This window comes from Galleria mellonella, unplaced genomic scaffold (genome assembly GCF_026898425.1).
Source record: "Galleria mellonella isolate WM207_F2 unplaced genomic scaffold, CSIRO_AGI_GalMel_v1 utg159, whole genome shotgun sequence".
Classification (NCBI taxonomy): Eukaryota; Metazoa; Arthropoda; class Insecta; order Lepidoptera; family Pyralidae; genus Galleria; species Galleria mellonella.
In genome coordinates, this window is record NW_026442004.1 from 3,372,021 (window position 1) to 3,386,112 (window position 14,092).

Sequence of the window (14,092 nt, forward strand, 5' to 3'; positions counted from 1 at the left end):
TACTTGAAGTATTTTATGTTGTGTTTATAGTCGATGTTCTTTCATACTTATTTCTCTGTTGATCGTTAAAGAGAAGGACTGAGTGTTAATAATACGTTATATGCGTATATTAAATTAATTTACGATATTGTACTATATAATTGTAATTACAAAAGGAAAATATCCAGACATTTTTAATTAGATGATACTTGTTGATTAATAATAGGTAATTATTTCTATACACAGTTATATCGAGATCACATAATATTTCAACTTTGCACGAATTTAATATTAAAGATTTTTTGTTTCAGTTATTTTTGTGCAGAATAAAACGGGGAAACGGGTGGCCATCCACGAGGGGTATACTTTTTATTTTAGTGACAAAGTACGTTCGGAATCCATAATAGGAACGTGGCGGTGTACAAAAGGGTATCCCTGTAAAGCACGTTTCAAAGCTACCGACGCTGGTGAAGTTGTGAGATTTACTACTTCAGAACACACACACGAACCGCCGCGGATTGCACTTCAGAACGGCGTTTTAGTGAGGCTTAATTAAATTTACAATCTATATGTAAAATAAAATCGTAAATATGTTTCGTATTTATTTGTATAATATTAAAGAAATACCAATTTGATATGTAATAAGAGTTAATACAAGCCGAAAAAGAGAATTTTGTAAGGAACATTTCATAGCTACGGAGACGTGCTATAAATAATGATTCTCACAACCTTGGTGTAGTTGTGAGAATAACTGTTTTACATTGCATATGTACAGATTAATACTAATAAACAGAATTGTAGAGAATTACATACATAGTAATTATGTATAATAAAACTTGATTGATTGAATTAATAAAATTATCTTGTATTATATCTTGTTATAGAATGTAAAAAGAAAAATTGGAAAGATAATAGAAGCAAAAAGAATGATCTCTGTAAAGAACGTTCTGTAGTCATAGACATGGATAAAGTTATGAGAGTTGATGCCATGAAGTTGTGACAGCGAATTAATATGAAAATCAAATAACAAGTTGCAAATAAATCCTTCGCTTAAGAATTCTTAGCAAATAAAGTAACTAAATGTTTTTTAACATTAAAATCATGTTATTAGCATCAAATTTCAATTAAATGAAAATATTGTTATATAGTTAACGTATTAGTAACGCTGTAACAGCATTTTTGAAAAAACTTATTACAAAACTATTTGTTTTTGATAATTAATAAACAATTCAGGCATTGTCAAACTTTTGTGTTAACATATATAAAGTATATTTTACAACAACCATCTTTTATTTTTGGTAACCTTATGACAGTATATTCTCTTATGTCCATGGTATTGCTCATGTCTGTAGGCGACGGTTACCACATTCCATCAAGTGGGCCGTCAGCTTGTTTGTCATTCTAAGTTGCATAAAAAGAATATAATATTGTAATTTCTTAGTTAATTTCGTATAAAATCAATTCGCCGAACAATTGGCGATTATACGTGGTTACACTGGGGGTCCACTAGATGGACTTCGTGTAAAATAAATCTATTATGATTTAGATATGACAGCTTGTCAATGGTAACCAGGTATATAATAAGTTCTCAGAAGTTTTTAAATATATTAATGTTAAAATTTGAAAATATTAATATTCAGTGTACTGGGACTTTGTTTGCTAATAATAATGAAAATTTTTTTTTTCAGTTGTTTTTGCAGTAAATAAAATGGGAAAACGAGTAGCCATCTACGAAGGGTATACGTATTACTTTTGTGGCAACATACGTTCGAAATCGGTCATAGGAATGTGGCGGTGTAGGAAAGGGTATCCCTGTAAGGCACGCTTTAAAGCTACCGAATCTGGTGTAGTTGTGGGTATCACTACATTACAACACACGCACGAACCACCACAGATTGCCATTCACAATGGCGTATTAGTAAGGCTTATTTAAATTTGTATTGTATTTGTAAAATAAAATAGTAATTAGTTCATATACATGTTACTGTATACTGTACTTGTGGCTTTACTAATATAACTTGTCATTAATAGTCGATTGTTAATAATCCATATAAAAATGTTGCATGCCAAACTGGCTGAATGTTAAGGTTACACAAAATGTATAATATTACCTAAACTTACCACATTCATCGCAATAAATTTCATTTCAATGTCATTTCATTGTAAAAGTCCGCACATTGGTAAATCTTAAGTTTTACCAGTAAATCTTAGGATTTACCAATGTGAGTTGTTATTTGTGAGGATTTAAACCAAACCTAACATAACCTGTCTTTCTAACCACGAATACAAATATCACACACTGAACGTGTCTAAAATTATGTCTAGCACTGTAAAAGTACGGTAATTTTTTTGCTATGCCTACATAAGAGATGTGATAATAAAAAAAAATCAACATAAAATTCAAATGCATATATTACTGTACAGAAAGATAGGTTAGGTTGGGTTTTGTTTTGGTGAAAGATACAAAAATTATCTTACTTTTATAAAATCCTCACGTTTACCAATTCACATTGGTAAATTCTAAGATTTGCTGGTAAAACTTAAGATTTGCCAATGTGCTAGCTTTTACAGTAAGATATACACGCAAAATATTAAATAAATGAGAGGTAAAAATAGTAATAGAAACCAAAAGAGAGATATCTGTATAAGGAACGTTTTATAGCTACTGACGCTGGTAAAGTTGTGAGACTCGCTACATTACGACTACGTAATATACGGATTACTCTTCACAATGACGTACTGGTGAAGGTAAAAAGTATGGAGAATCTCATATATAGTTAGTAATCTTATTGTATATTAAAACTGACTTTTTTAAATGAAATAAGGTTTATTTGTAAAAACATAACTGTAGTTCTTAAGTTACAGTACTAATATTAATTTTAATTTTGAATGAGTACAGTAGTTGTAGCTTTAGAACTAGGCTTCTAAATAGGTTAAAATAATAACCTGTGTTAAGGGGCCATAGCCCCAATCCCCTTTTGTGTTATGGGGAAATTAATATTTATATGAAGTAACAAGGTTGAACACATAAGTTAACAATTAAAATAAATAAAAATTAAAATACAATAAAATAGTTAGTGTAATTGTAGGGGTAATTGTAGTAATAGAAGACAAAAGAGGGATTTCTGTAAGGGATTACCAGAGGGAGACTTTGTACAAAAGTCGATTGCTTGGGTACCTCTGTTCCATTCGTGTTTCAACCGTGAAGCAGTTGTGTTTTCATGGCTGTGTTTCGGTTTGAAGGGTGGGATATGGTGTGAATTTACTGGGTACAGAGGAATAACACCTGAGTCCTCAGGAATGGCAACGCTTGGGAGCTATCATGGGCGAAACAGTATACTCTGTTACGTCCATGGTACTGCTCATGTCTATAGGCGACGGTTACCACTTTACATCAGGTGGGCCGTCAGCTTGTTTGCCATTCTAAGTTGTATAAGAAAAAAACATAAGTTAACAATTAAAATTAATAAAAATTAAAATACAATAAAATAGTTAATGTCTTGTTAAAAAATGTAATTGTAGGGTAATTGTAGTAATAGAAGACAAAAGAGGGATCTCTGTAAGGGATACCCCCCAGTGCAGAAGCTGAAGTTATAGGAGTTGAACTTATAAATTTAAGGCAACGAATTAATATGTAAATCAAATAACAGTTGCAAATAAATGTGTGTGTAATATGTGTCGTTTATTTTTTTTAATCACTTTGTAGTTCATTATCGAAGTAAAAATTAAATTTCAGTGGTAATCTAATAAAAAAATTATAACATTATTAACTTTTGAATTTGCTATTGTTTAGAAATTCTGACAATTGTTCAGTTGTTTTTAATAATAGACAGGTAAATCAAAGAATAGGCCACCCCTTTTCGTTCCCGTAGGTGTAGTAAAAGGCGATTAAAAGAGCTATAGTCGAAGGTTGGACAGCAGCGTCCCTCTTAAAATACTACCTAAAGCCTAACTCTAATTGTCAATCCGCTTGCCAAGCGTGGCAACTACTGGCAAAATCTCTTTTATGAGGGAGGCTGTGTTCTGCAGTGGACAGTTAACGGTGGAGACAAGTACTATCTTATATAACATTCGGGTTGATTCTGACACGTCATTTCTCTAATTTCTTAACACAGTAGTTTAATTTGGTAGTTTCATAAAGTTACTATTTTATGGGCCATTATAAGCTAAATTTATATATCTAACTTTGACTTAATTGTATTAGTAATTTAGTTTATATTCGTATTTAGAATAAAAAATATAATTTCAAAAGGAAATTTTTAGAATTTGAAAAAGAAATGTTTATTTTAGAGATATAGCGCCTCATTACAAACTCTATTGTAAATCCTCAGTTTGCTAAGAACAAAATCACTTCGGCAAGCAACCGGCGATTCGGCATATTACGAGTAAGCACAGAAGGTAAATAAATGAGATAGCAAAATGTAGACACAGTGTCCACGTTGCTGGAACCTGTCAAAATGCCTTAGATGAGCAATTTCTCATTCACTATTTTCAGTTCTTTGCTGTGCCGAATATAAATAATATGTTTGAAATGAATTTCGATACTAAATTTTTTATTATAAAAGAAAAAGTTTCGTAACTTTTTAATTAGTTCTTTCTAAACATAGCAAATTTTTAAATTTGTCACAATTTTTAAAAGTATGTTAATGTTGAAATTTGTAAGTATTTTTCAATGACCTGGACTTTTCGAATTTAATAATATACGTTATTTTTTGTTTCAGTTGTTTTTGCAAAGAATAGAACGGGGAAACGGGTGGCCATCTACGAAGGGTACACGTACTACTTTTGTGGCAACGTACGTACGGAATCCATTATGGGAATGTGGCGGTGTACAAAAGGGTATCCTTGTAAGGCACGTTTCAAAGCTACCGACACTGGTGAAGTTGTGAGAATTACAACGTTAGAACACACACACGATCCACCACGGATAGCTGTTCACAATGGCGTACTAGTGAAGCTTACTAAAAGTATGACGAGTTACAGTCTATACGCTTAATAGAATTGTCATTAGTTCATATATATATATATATATATATATATATATATATATATATATATATATATATATATATATATATATATATATATATATATATATATATATATATATATATATATATATATATATATATATATATATATATATATATATATATATATGGAATTTTTACTCAAAAACTCACGGACAACAAGAGATATGGTGAAGAATCCAACGCCCCTCTCGCGCCAATTCTGGACGAACTCGTGCCACACGAGCTTTGAGGCGTCTGAGCACATCGACGTAGAATTTTCCATCAACTGTCTGGCCTGGAGGGACGAATTCTTGATGGACAATCCCCCGAACATCGAAAAAAACAATAACATATATTTTTTTATATATATATATTCGTGGTTCCCCGGATGTCTTATCGAATTAGATCGGCAAAAATTTCACTGCCATTCTTGCCGAGTTTCGAGAGAAACTTGATTACGAGAGCGGGCTCCATGCCGACGGGGTTTCGTTAAGAGGTAACTTCACAGATGGCGTTTTCGCACCGCACGGCGGTCAGACCAGAACTGAAGCATTGTTAGGGACATAAGGAAGGGGTCCTGCGCTTACCTGGCCTCCCCACTCCTCTTTCTCGCATTCCAGAACACTTTTATACGAAAGACAGACCTCGTATATATATAATTTATGCAATATTAAAAAAAATATATACGAGAAGTAAAAAGAAAAATTGAATCGAAAAGAGAGATCTCTATAAGGGACGTTTTATAGCTACCGACTATACAAGAGACGTGTGGGATGTATCACAAAACATACATGATTCACCGCGAACAGCCAATCACAATGGCGTATTAGTAAATGACTAAAATTATGGCGAATTACCATTTATATTTATAACAAATATATCTTATCTTCCTCCTTCATTCTCTTCTGTTATATGTGTGCAATTATATATCTATCTATCCATTTAAGAGCTGCGCTCTTGTCGGTGGAGCTCTTGCCACTCACTACGATTTTCAGCGAGTCTCTTCACCTCTTGATACGACACGACACCAACTCCTTCCTTGAACTGCCTGATGTAACTATGTCTCGGTCTCCCTCTCCCCCTTCTTCCTTCTATCTTACCTTCTATTATAATGTTCATAAGTTCGTCGTGTCGTATCAAGTGTCCTAACATTTTTTCCCTTCTGTCCTCAATAGTTTATATATATATATATAATACTGTATGTATTATTTTTACAAATAGTGCAATAAAGTGTAAATAAATAAGTATATTTTTATGCCAATTGTGTTAACATGATTGCGTTATGTTGTTTTATATTATTACTAAAGATTCAAAATTTTTAATTTTAACTAAATGCAAAAACGAAGAAGCTGAGATAGACGTTTTTAAGTCGCGCCAATAAACTGGTTTCAATTTACAGTAATTGTAGATTCATGGTTAACGTGCAATTTTAACCTTACCTAATCTTATCCGAGCAAAGTCGTGACCATATGTTAATTTAATATATAAAGTAGGTATATAATACTTATTTTTTTATAATATATAAAATACATAATACTTCAGATTTTTATGTTGACTGCAAAACTTTTTCAATTGCTGAAAACAACTCTGCTTTTGCAAGCGTTAAGTTATAAAATAACAGTATCTAAAGATTTATTTGCCATCTTTGTTTAAAAAAATATGAATCAAAATATAGTGATAGGTATATACAGATAAAATTACAGAAAATTAAATTAGATTTATTTAAAAATACTTATACTGTATTAACTTCATTTGGATAAAGCAAGGGCATTTTTGAAAAAAAAATATCCATTAAGATATTACTTTTAATTAAATAATTTTCGTTAGTCATTTCAAAATGGCTTCAAATAATTTTCATCTATAATTTAAAAGCAAATTTTCTCATTTCCTCATGGCTTAATTGGATTTAAATTATGCAGGGATTAATCTGTTGTTAGGGGAAAAATAATGCGTGGAACGATAAAAATAAATATTATATGAACATATATAAATAAAATAAATAAAAATATATTTATTGTCTTTTATCTTTTCTTACATTTTTTTTTTGTAAAAGCAATGTTTTCATACTTATTTTATGGAAAATAAACACTATCAAATAGTTGGCCGATGGCCTATGTCCGATATGAGACACAGAAGTGTCTTTTTTTGTGTAATATATATATATACATTTTTTTTATTAAATTTTATAAGTGTTTTATAAATTCAGTTATTTAAAATAATGTAATGTAGTTTAATTAGTACATTGATGTAATTTGTAAAAATAAAAATACACAATTTATATTATTTATTACAGTATTTTATTTTAGAAAGCATTACAGAAGCAGTTGTGTTTGCATGGCTATATTTCAATATTAAGGTTATGGCAATAAAATTATAGGGTACAGAGGCATAATACCTTAGTTCTTAGGAATGGCAAAGGTATCATAGAAGACACATTATTCTCTATTATGTCCATGGTACTGTTCATGTCAATAGATACCACTTTCCATCAGGTGAGTTGTCTGCTTATTTGCCATTCTAAGTTGCATAAAAAATACAGACGGCGTGTCACATAGGTCTAAAGCTTAATTCTCTCTGTCTACCATAATGTTCCTGGCATGAAGATTGTGGTGTCGTAAGTTTGCTATTGAAGTTTTCAAATACTTTTTTAGTATTAAATAGTATATATGTATACTATAGAAAAGTATAATAGCACTTAAAGCATTATTTTGAAACGTTGAAAATTGTTTATTATAATTAATAGATCATCCAGACACTAACAAACTAAAGTGTGAACGTGATCTTTCATTTTCAAGTATTTATTCATTTTATTGTTGGTATTTCATTTATTTTATTTTCGGTAGCATTATATGTAACATTGTGATTTCTCAGTTCAATTCGTACAAAATCAATCCGGCAAGCAGTTGGCGATTGTCGGTGGTTACACGTTCTACTGCAACGCAAGAGGCACCAAGACGAATATCTGGAGGTGCACCAGATGGGGCTCGTGTAAATGCAGGTTTATTATGACCCAGATCGGAGAGCTTGTCACTGGCCACTTTGAGCATAACCATGCACCTCCTAGTTTTATGATTAGAGATGGGCAGTATTACAGAATTTAAAAAATACTGTATTTTAAATTTCGAACATGTTCGACTATAGTTTCATCTAAGTGATGGTGGTACAAGTTGGAGCAATATCGTTTATTCGACTTCTTTGAATAATTTTTTTTTATCTATCTTTCTGTTCGCTCTAGCGTTGAAAGATGCCAGGTCTAATATTTTTTTTTTTTTATGTAAATATTGAGAAAACGACAGGTAAAAACACATTTCAATGCATTTTTCTGTATTGTAACTCCGTAATGACACTGATTTTAATTTAATATTACTTAAAATGTTTGTACATGTTATTTGTTTATAAATTTTAATATTGTTAAAAATATTCTGAATAAATGTCACATGGCTGAGAAAATCTTAATGAAATAAAAAAATCTCAATTTGACTGATTTTTTTATTGTAATTAGAATTTTGTTTTTAATATGAAAGGTGAAATATGAATAGTATACGACTACTTATGTAACTTTATACTTTTTTGCGACTTGACTATATTTTGTGTGCATGTGTGTGTGTGTGTGCGTGCGTGCGTGCGTGCGTGCAACTGCTTTTGTTTGCAGAACAAAATTATATTTATTGCAAAAAAAAAGTCAAGATGTACTTCATGCACATGTGTACGATTCCATATTCTAAATTGTCGTGTTTAAAAAATAAAAGTAACAATAGTGTAATTTGTTAAAGTAATTAATTTTAAAATGAATTTAATAGTTATTATTAGTTTTGTGTCTATTGTAAATTTTTTTAATCGACTTCAAAATAAGGAGAAGGTTCTCAATCCGGTTATAGGTATTTTTTTACGAGTATGTTTCTTACCTCACTACTCAGGTCATTTATAGGACAATTTAAAAGTCTATTATTTGATATACTTGCAGTTTGGCCGCATAGAAACTTTATCAAAATCGGTTCAGTAATTGGTTTTACCACAATTGAAGTCGGTATTTTTTTCATATTAATATTATTAGAAAATACTTGAATAATATCCATAAAAAAATTATTTACCGGTTTATTTAATTTTTTTTTTTATAACACAGGAGGAAAACGAGCATGCGGCTCACCTGATTGTAAGTATCTACCGCCAATAATTAATTAATAATTAATTGTTTGCGATCAATATTACAGACTTTTTATTTGTAAAAAAGTTGTGAATTTAGATTCTCAGTTTTTTTTTGCTTCTCTGATGTCGTATTGTTAAGATATTCTTTCTTTCAATCTTCGTCAAACATTAATCAGTAAACATTCTAATTCTCAGTTCAGTTCGTGCTCAACCAATCTGGGAAGCAATTGGCTATTACTGGTGGTTACACATTCTATTGCAACGTGAAGAGGAGCACGACGAACACCTGGCGATGTACCAGATGGGGTCTGTGCAAATCCAGGTTTATTATAACCAAGCAAGGTGTTCTGATTACTGGCAACTTCGAACACAACCATTTGCCACCCAGATTTATTATAAAAGACGGGAATTATTATAAAATTTAAAACAAGGTACAGTTTTAAAAGGGTTTATAACTTGTACTTACCAAAGTGTGGCAACATCGCAATTATTTATCAATTTTTCAAAATAATTTAGCTTTTTTTAGTGTTTCTAAGTGATTTGTCTACTTGTATCAGTATAAAGTGTCCAATAGGTTAAGTTTATCAAATTTCATTCAAATTCGTTCAGATGTTTAAACATGATTTAGTAATAAACATCCAAATTCTACATCTTAACAAAGTTTCACATTTGTAATAATAGTGGAATTGTTGTGAAACGTATGTAAAATTTCAGAAAGTTCTTTTTTAGTGGATGCCCGAGTCATAGAGTAAAATTTTGTTTAAAATATTTAGTTTCTAACCGCAGTAGTTTAGATTTTGCCTTCATAGTTTACTTAGTCTGTCGTTTTTACATAAATCTTTTTATATTAAATTCCATTATGACAGTGCGGTCTCGGCATAGATTGGGCCACCCTTTACTTGTTCGAAGGATAGGCAGTAACGTCCCTCTTAAAACATTAAAACCAAACTACGGTTGTCAACTCGCCTACCAAGTGTGACGTCTACTGACAAAGCTCCCATAGGGAAAGGTCTATGTTAGCAATGGACAGTTAACGACTGACATGGTGATGATATATAAAATTATTTTGACGTTGATTGATTTAACGTTAAAAATTTCGAAAAGTTGGACTTAAGTGGGTGTCCAAATTATAAACAGATCTTTTATTCAAATTGTTTAAATTTTTTTTACACAAATTATAATAAAAACAAAATCCTTACTAGTATTTTAAATGTGAAAGTGAGTTTATTTGTTTGTTTGTTATCATATAGAGTCGTAATGGTTTAACCCATCAAACCATATACATAAACTGTATATGGTTTGATGGGTTAATATATATAAAATAATATAAATAAATAAATCATATACCAAACAATACATAAACTATATGAGATAAGAGAAAGACATGGGCTACTTTTTATCTGTGTCAATAAATTTATCCTAGTCATGCAGACGATGTCGCAGCTAAAAATTACTACAAAATAAAAATAAATAAATTCTTTCATTTAGTTATTGCAATTTTTTATTTTTATTTTTCACAATTTTTGAAAGCTTCAAAAAGCAAAGTAAGTTTTCAAATATATTTTATTTCAGTGCAGTACGTGCCAAACAGAGGAGGAAAAATGATATGTATATTGAACGGGTACACATTCTACCGGGATGGTAGAAGAAAAGCTACGGATGTATGGCAGTGTACGAAGTCTGGAAATTGTAAAGCGAGGTTCATCACGACGAAAGACAAGTACATTTTACGAGCTAATGTCGACCACACTCATCCACCGCCTAACTACAAGATACATAAGGGAGTGTTATATAAAATATAAAATACATTTATTATGATTAGATATTTCACAATTAGTTATTAATTGCGAAAAAATCTATATTAAAATGGTGTTCTGACTGGCGGTAAGTCCAATGAGAGAAAAGCTACAGATGTATAGCAGTGTACGAAGTCCGGAAATTGTAAAGCGAGGTTCATCACGACGAAAGACAAGTACATTTTACGAGCTAATGTCGATCACACTCATCCACCGCCTAACTACAAGATACATAAGGTAGTGCTATATAAAATTTAAAATACATTTATTATGACTAGATATTTTATAATTAGTTATTAATTGCGAAAAAAATCTATATTAAAATGGTGTTCTGACTGGCGGTGTCCAATGAGAGAAAGCTACAGATGTATAGAGAGAAAAGTTCATCAGATGTATTTTACGGCATGTGTACTCATCCACCGCCTAACTACAAGATACATAAGGTAGTGCTATATAAAATTTAAAATACATTTATTATGACTAGATATTTTATAATTAGTTAGCGAAAAAAATCTATATTAAAATGGTGTTCTGACTGGCAGTAAGCCCAATGAGAGAAAAGTTTCAGATGTATGGCAGTGTACGAAGTCCGGAAATTGTAAAGACTATTGAATCTTCTTAGGAGATGCATTTCGGGTGTCTTTCTATTTTTAATTCTCTTAAGTATATTACGTATATATTGTATTATGTCTGAACAGTCCATCCAATTGGTACTAATTTTGTAAAAATTAATGTTCTATTTTTTGTAAAAAAATATATTTTAATTATTAATTAAGAGATTATAAAGTCTACGTTAAAAAGAGGACAGCAATTGTTTTAATTGTATTCATACGTACTGTACTGATAAATTAACAATAAGAGACCGACAACTAGAGTATCGTTTTTACTATTATATGCTCTGATACAAAGCTTTTGCTTCCTTTATATTGCTATAATAATACCAAAGGGAGACTTTGTGCAAAAGTCGTTTGCTTGGGCACCTCTGTCCCATTTGTGTTTCTACCGTGAAGTAGTTGTATTTATGGATATGGCAGTGAATTTACAGTGTACAGAGGAATAACGAATGGAATGGCAACATATGAGGGGTATCATGGGTGAAACAGTATACTCTATTATATCCATGGTATTGCTCATGTCTATAGGCTACGGTTACCACTATCCATTAGGTGGACCGTCAGCTTGTTTGCCATACTAAGATGCATAAAAAAAATTGTTTTTGTTGTTGTGTGTAAGTTCTACAATGTATTTACTACTTATTTCATATAGAGCTAATAATAGTGAATCGTTATTAATGAAACTTTTTTAATCTATACAGTTTATTACAGGATATTCACCCTTTTTTTTTACTTTCTTAAAATTGCAGTTTGTTTTTAGTTGCATTCATACCGAATAATAGAGGAAAATTAATGGCAGTAATGAATGGATACACATTCTACCGGGATGGAAGAGCAAAAACTAGGGATGTGTGGCAGTGTACGAAGACCGGACGATGCAATGCAAGGTTCACCACAACGAAAGATAATATTTTGATAAGAACTCAATTTGACCACACGCATCCACCTCCTGTATATAAGATACATAAGGGGGTATTATATAAAATTTAAAACTCATTTATTTTACCTATTTTATACACTTGATAATTGTTAATTGTAAACATTAATAAAAAATATAATATTAATTCTGTTAATGTAGCAAAATAATAATTAAGCGATACGTTGACAGATTATTTTTAATTGTATTAGTAACGTTATAATAATAAATAATACATTATAAATATAAGTGTGTGCATTTTTCTATAGAGTCCAAAAGTCAAAACGACGTTTGCTTCAACTCTGACTTTCTTTACATTACGCGTCTTATTATTATTTCATTAATAAATTGTAATTATTAGAGTGGTAAAATATATTTATTTTCAGTATTATTCCTACCGAACAATAAAGGGAACACAGTAGGTGTAATGAATGCATACACATTTTACCGGGATGGAAGGGGAAAATTGAAGGATGTATGGCAATGTACAAACGGACGGTGTAAGGCAAGGTTCATCACGACGAAAGATCAAATTATGATACGAGCTAAGATCGAACACACTCACCCACCGCCTAATTATAAGATTCATAAGGGGGTGTTGTATAAAATTTAAATAATGTCAATAAATGACTTGAATAATAACTAGGATGATTATTGATGATACCATAATTATTTATTTTACTCACATGTTAACTTTAGTGTTGCCTGACTAGTTTTGGGATCAATGAGATGCCTTATTTATGAAGTTAGTACTAATTTTGTAAGAATTGATAAACGTAAACAGAAGAGCGTAAACTCTAGATTAACAGTAATAAGTAAATTGTTTTAATTACTTAATTAGGTTATTGTATTAGGGGTACCGTGGACTTCAAGTGTATTCTCTGATGTCCATGGTGTTGTTCAAGTCTATAGGCGATGGTTATTAATTACTATTATTTCGCCCATCAGTTTGTTAGCCATACTAATTATGATATATAAAAATTGATTGTTAAATACATTGTTAAAATAATTTTATGCAATTTTCGTGAAGTAAGCAAAGAAATGAGCATCCAATAATTTCATTCCTTATATATATATGAAATAGGCATTCAATCCGCATAGCAAAGAGATTGCAATACGCAATGGGTAACCTTTTATAGGAACTCGTTACGTTGATCAACCATTGGTTTTTGCATCTCGGGATCACCTTGTCCATTGGTTTGGTTTTGCACTATTGCTTATAAATGTTTAGATTTCGATTTAATCTATAGTTTTTTTTTTCAAATAAAAATTATATTAATTACAATATTTGGTCTCGAATGTTCCTCTTATCCTGTGCTTACTAATTGAATTGATACTATTATTAATGTCCAAATACATTAAGCCAATATTAAAATGCATTTCAAATTACAGTATTGTGGTTAACCAATGCCGACGGTAAAGAGAGATTGATCATCAACGGATACAGTTTCTACTTTTACCGTCAGTCTAAGACTACAAAGCAGTGGAACTGCACCCGACATCCTAACTGCAAGGCTCGAATCATCACTACTATGGACAAAGTTGTCATTCGCGCCTCATTAATACACGGCCACGAGCCCACGCAGTTTGTTATCAATAATGGCGTTTATTATAAAATAAAATAAATCA

At 31.0% G+C, this 14,092-nt stretch overlaps 1 protein-coding gene across 12 annotated transcripts in view; it reads left to right on the plus strand.

Annotated features, from left to right (window-relative positions):
• The window catches only part of LOC113518763 (modifier of mdg4), a 362,824-nt gene that overhangs the window by 250,993 nt on the left and 97,739 nt on the right, over nucleotides 1-14,092 (plus strand). The window contains exon 5 of one of the 12 annotated variants that reach the window (XM_052892502.1): nucleotides 1,668-3,653. The exons of the other annotated variants lie outside the window; for them this stretch is intronic. Within the exon in view, the coding sequence (XP_052748462.1) occupies nucleotides 1,668-1,912 (245 nt within the window). The 3' untranslated portion in view covers nucleotides 1,913-3,653. Of the gene's footprint in view, nucleotides 1-1,667; nucleotides 3,654-14,092 lie in introns of those variants that run through there. 12 annotated transcript variants of the gene reach the window in all.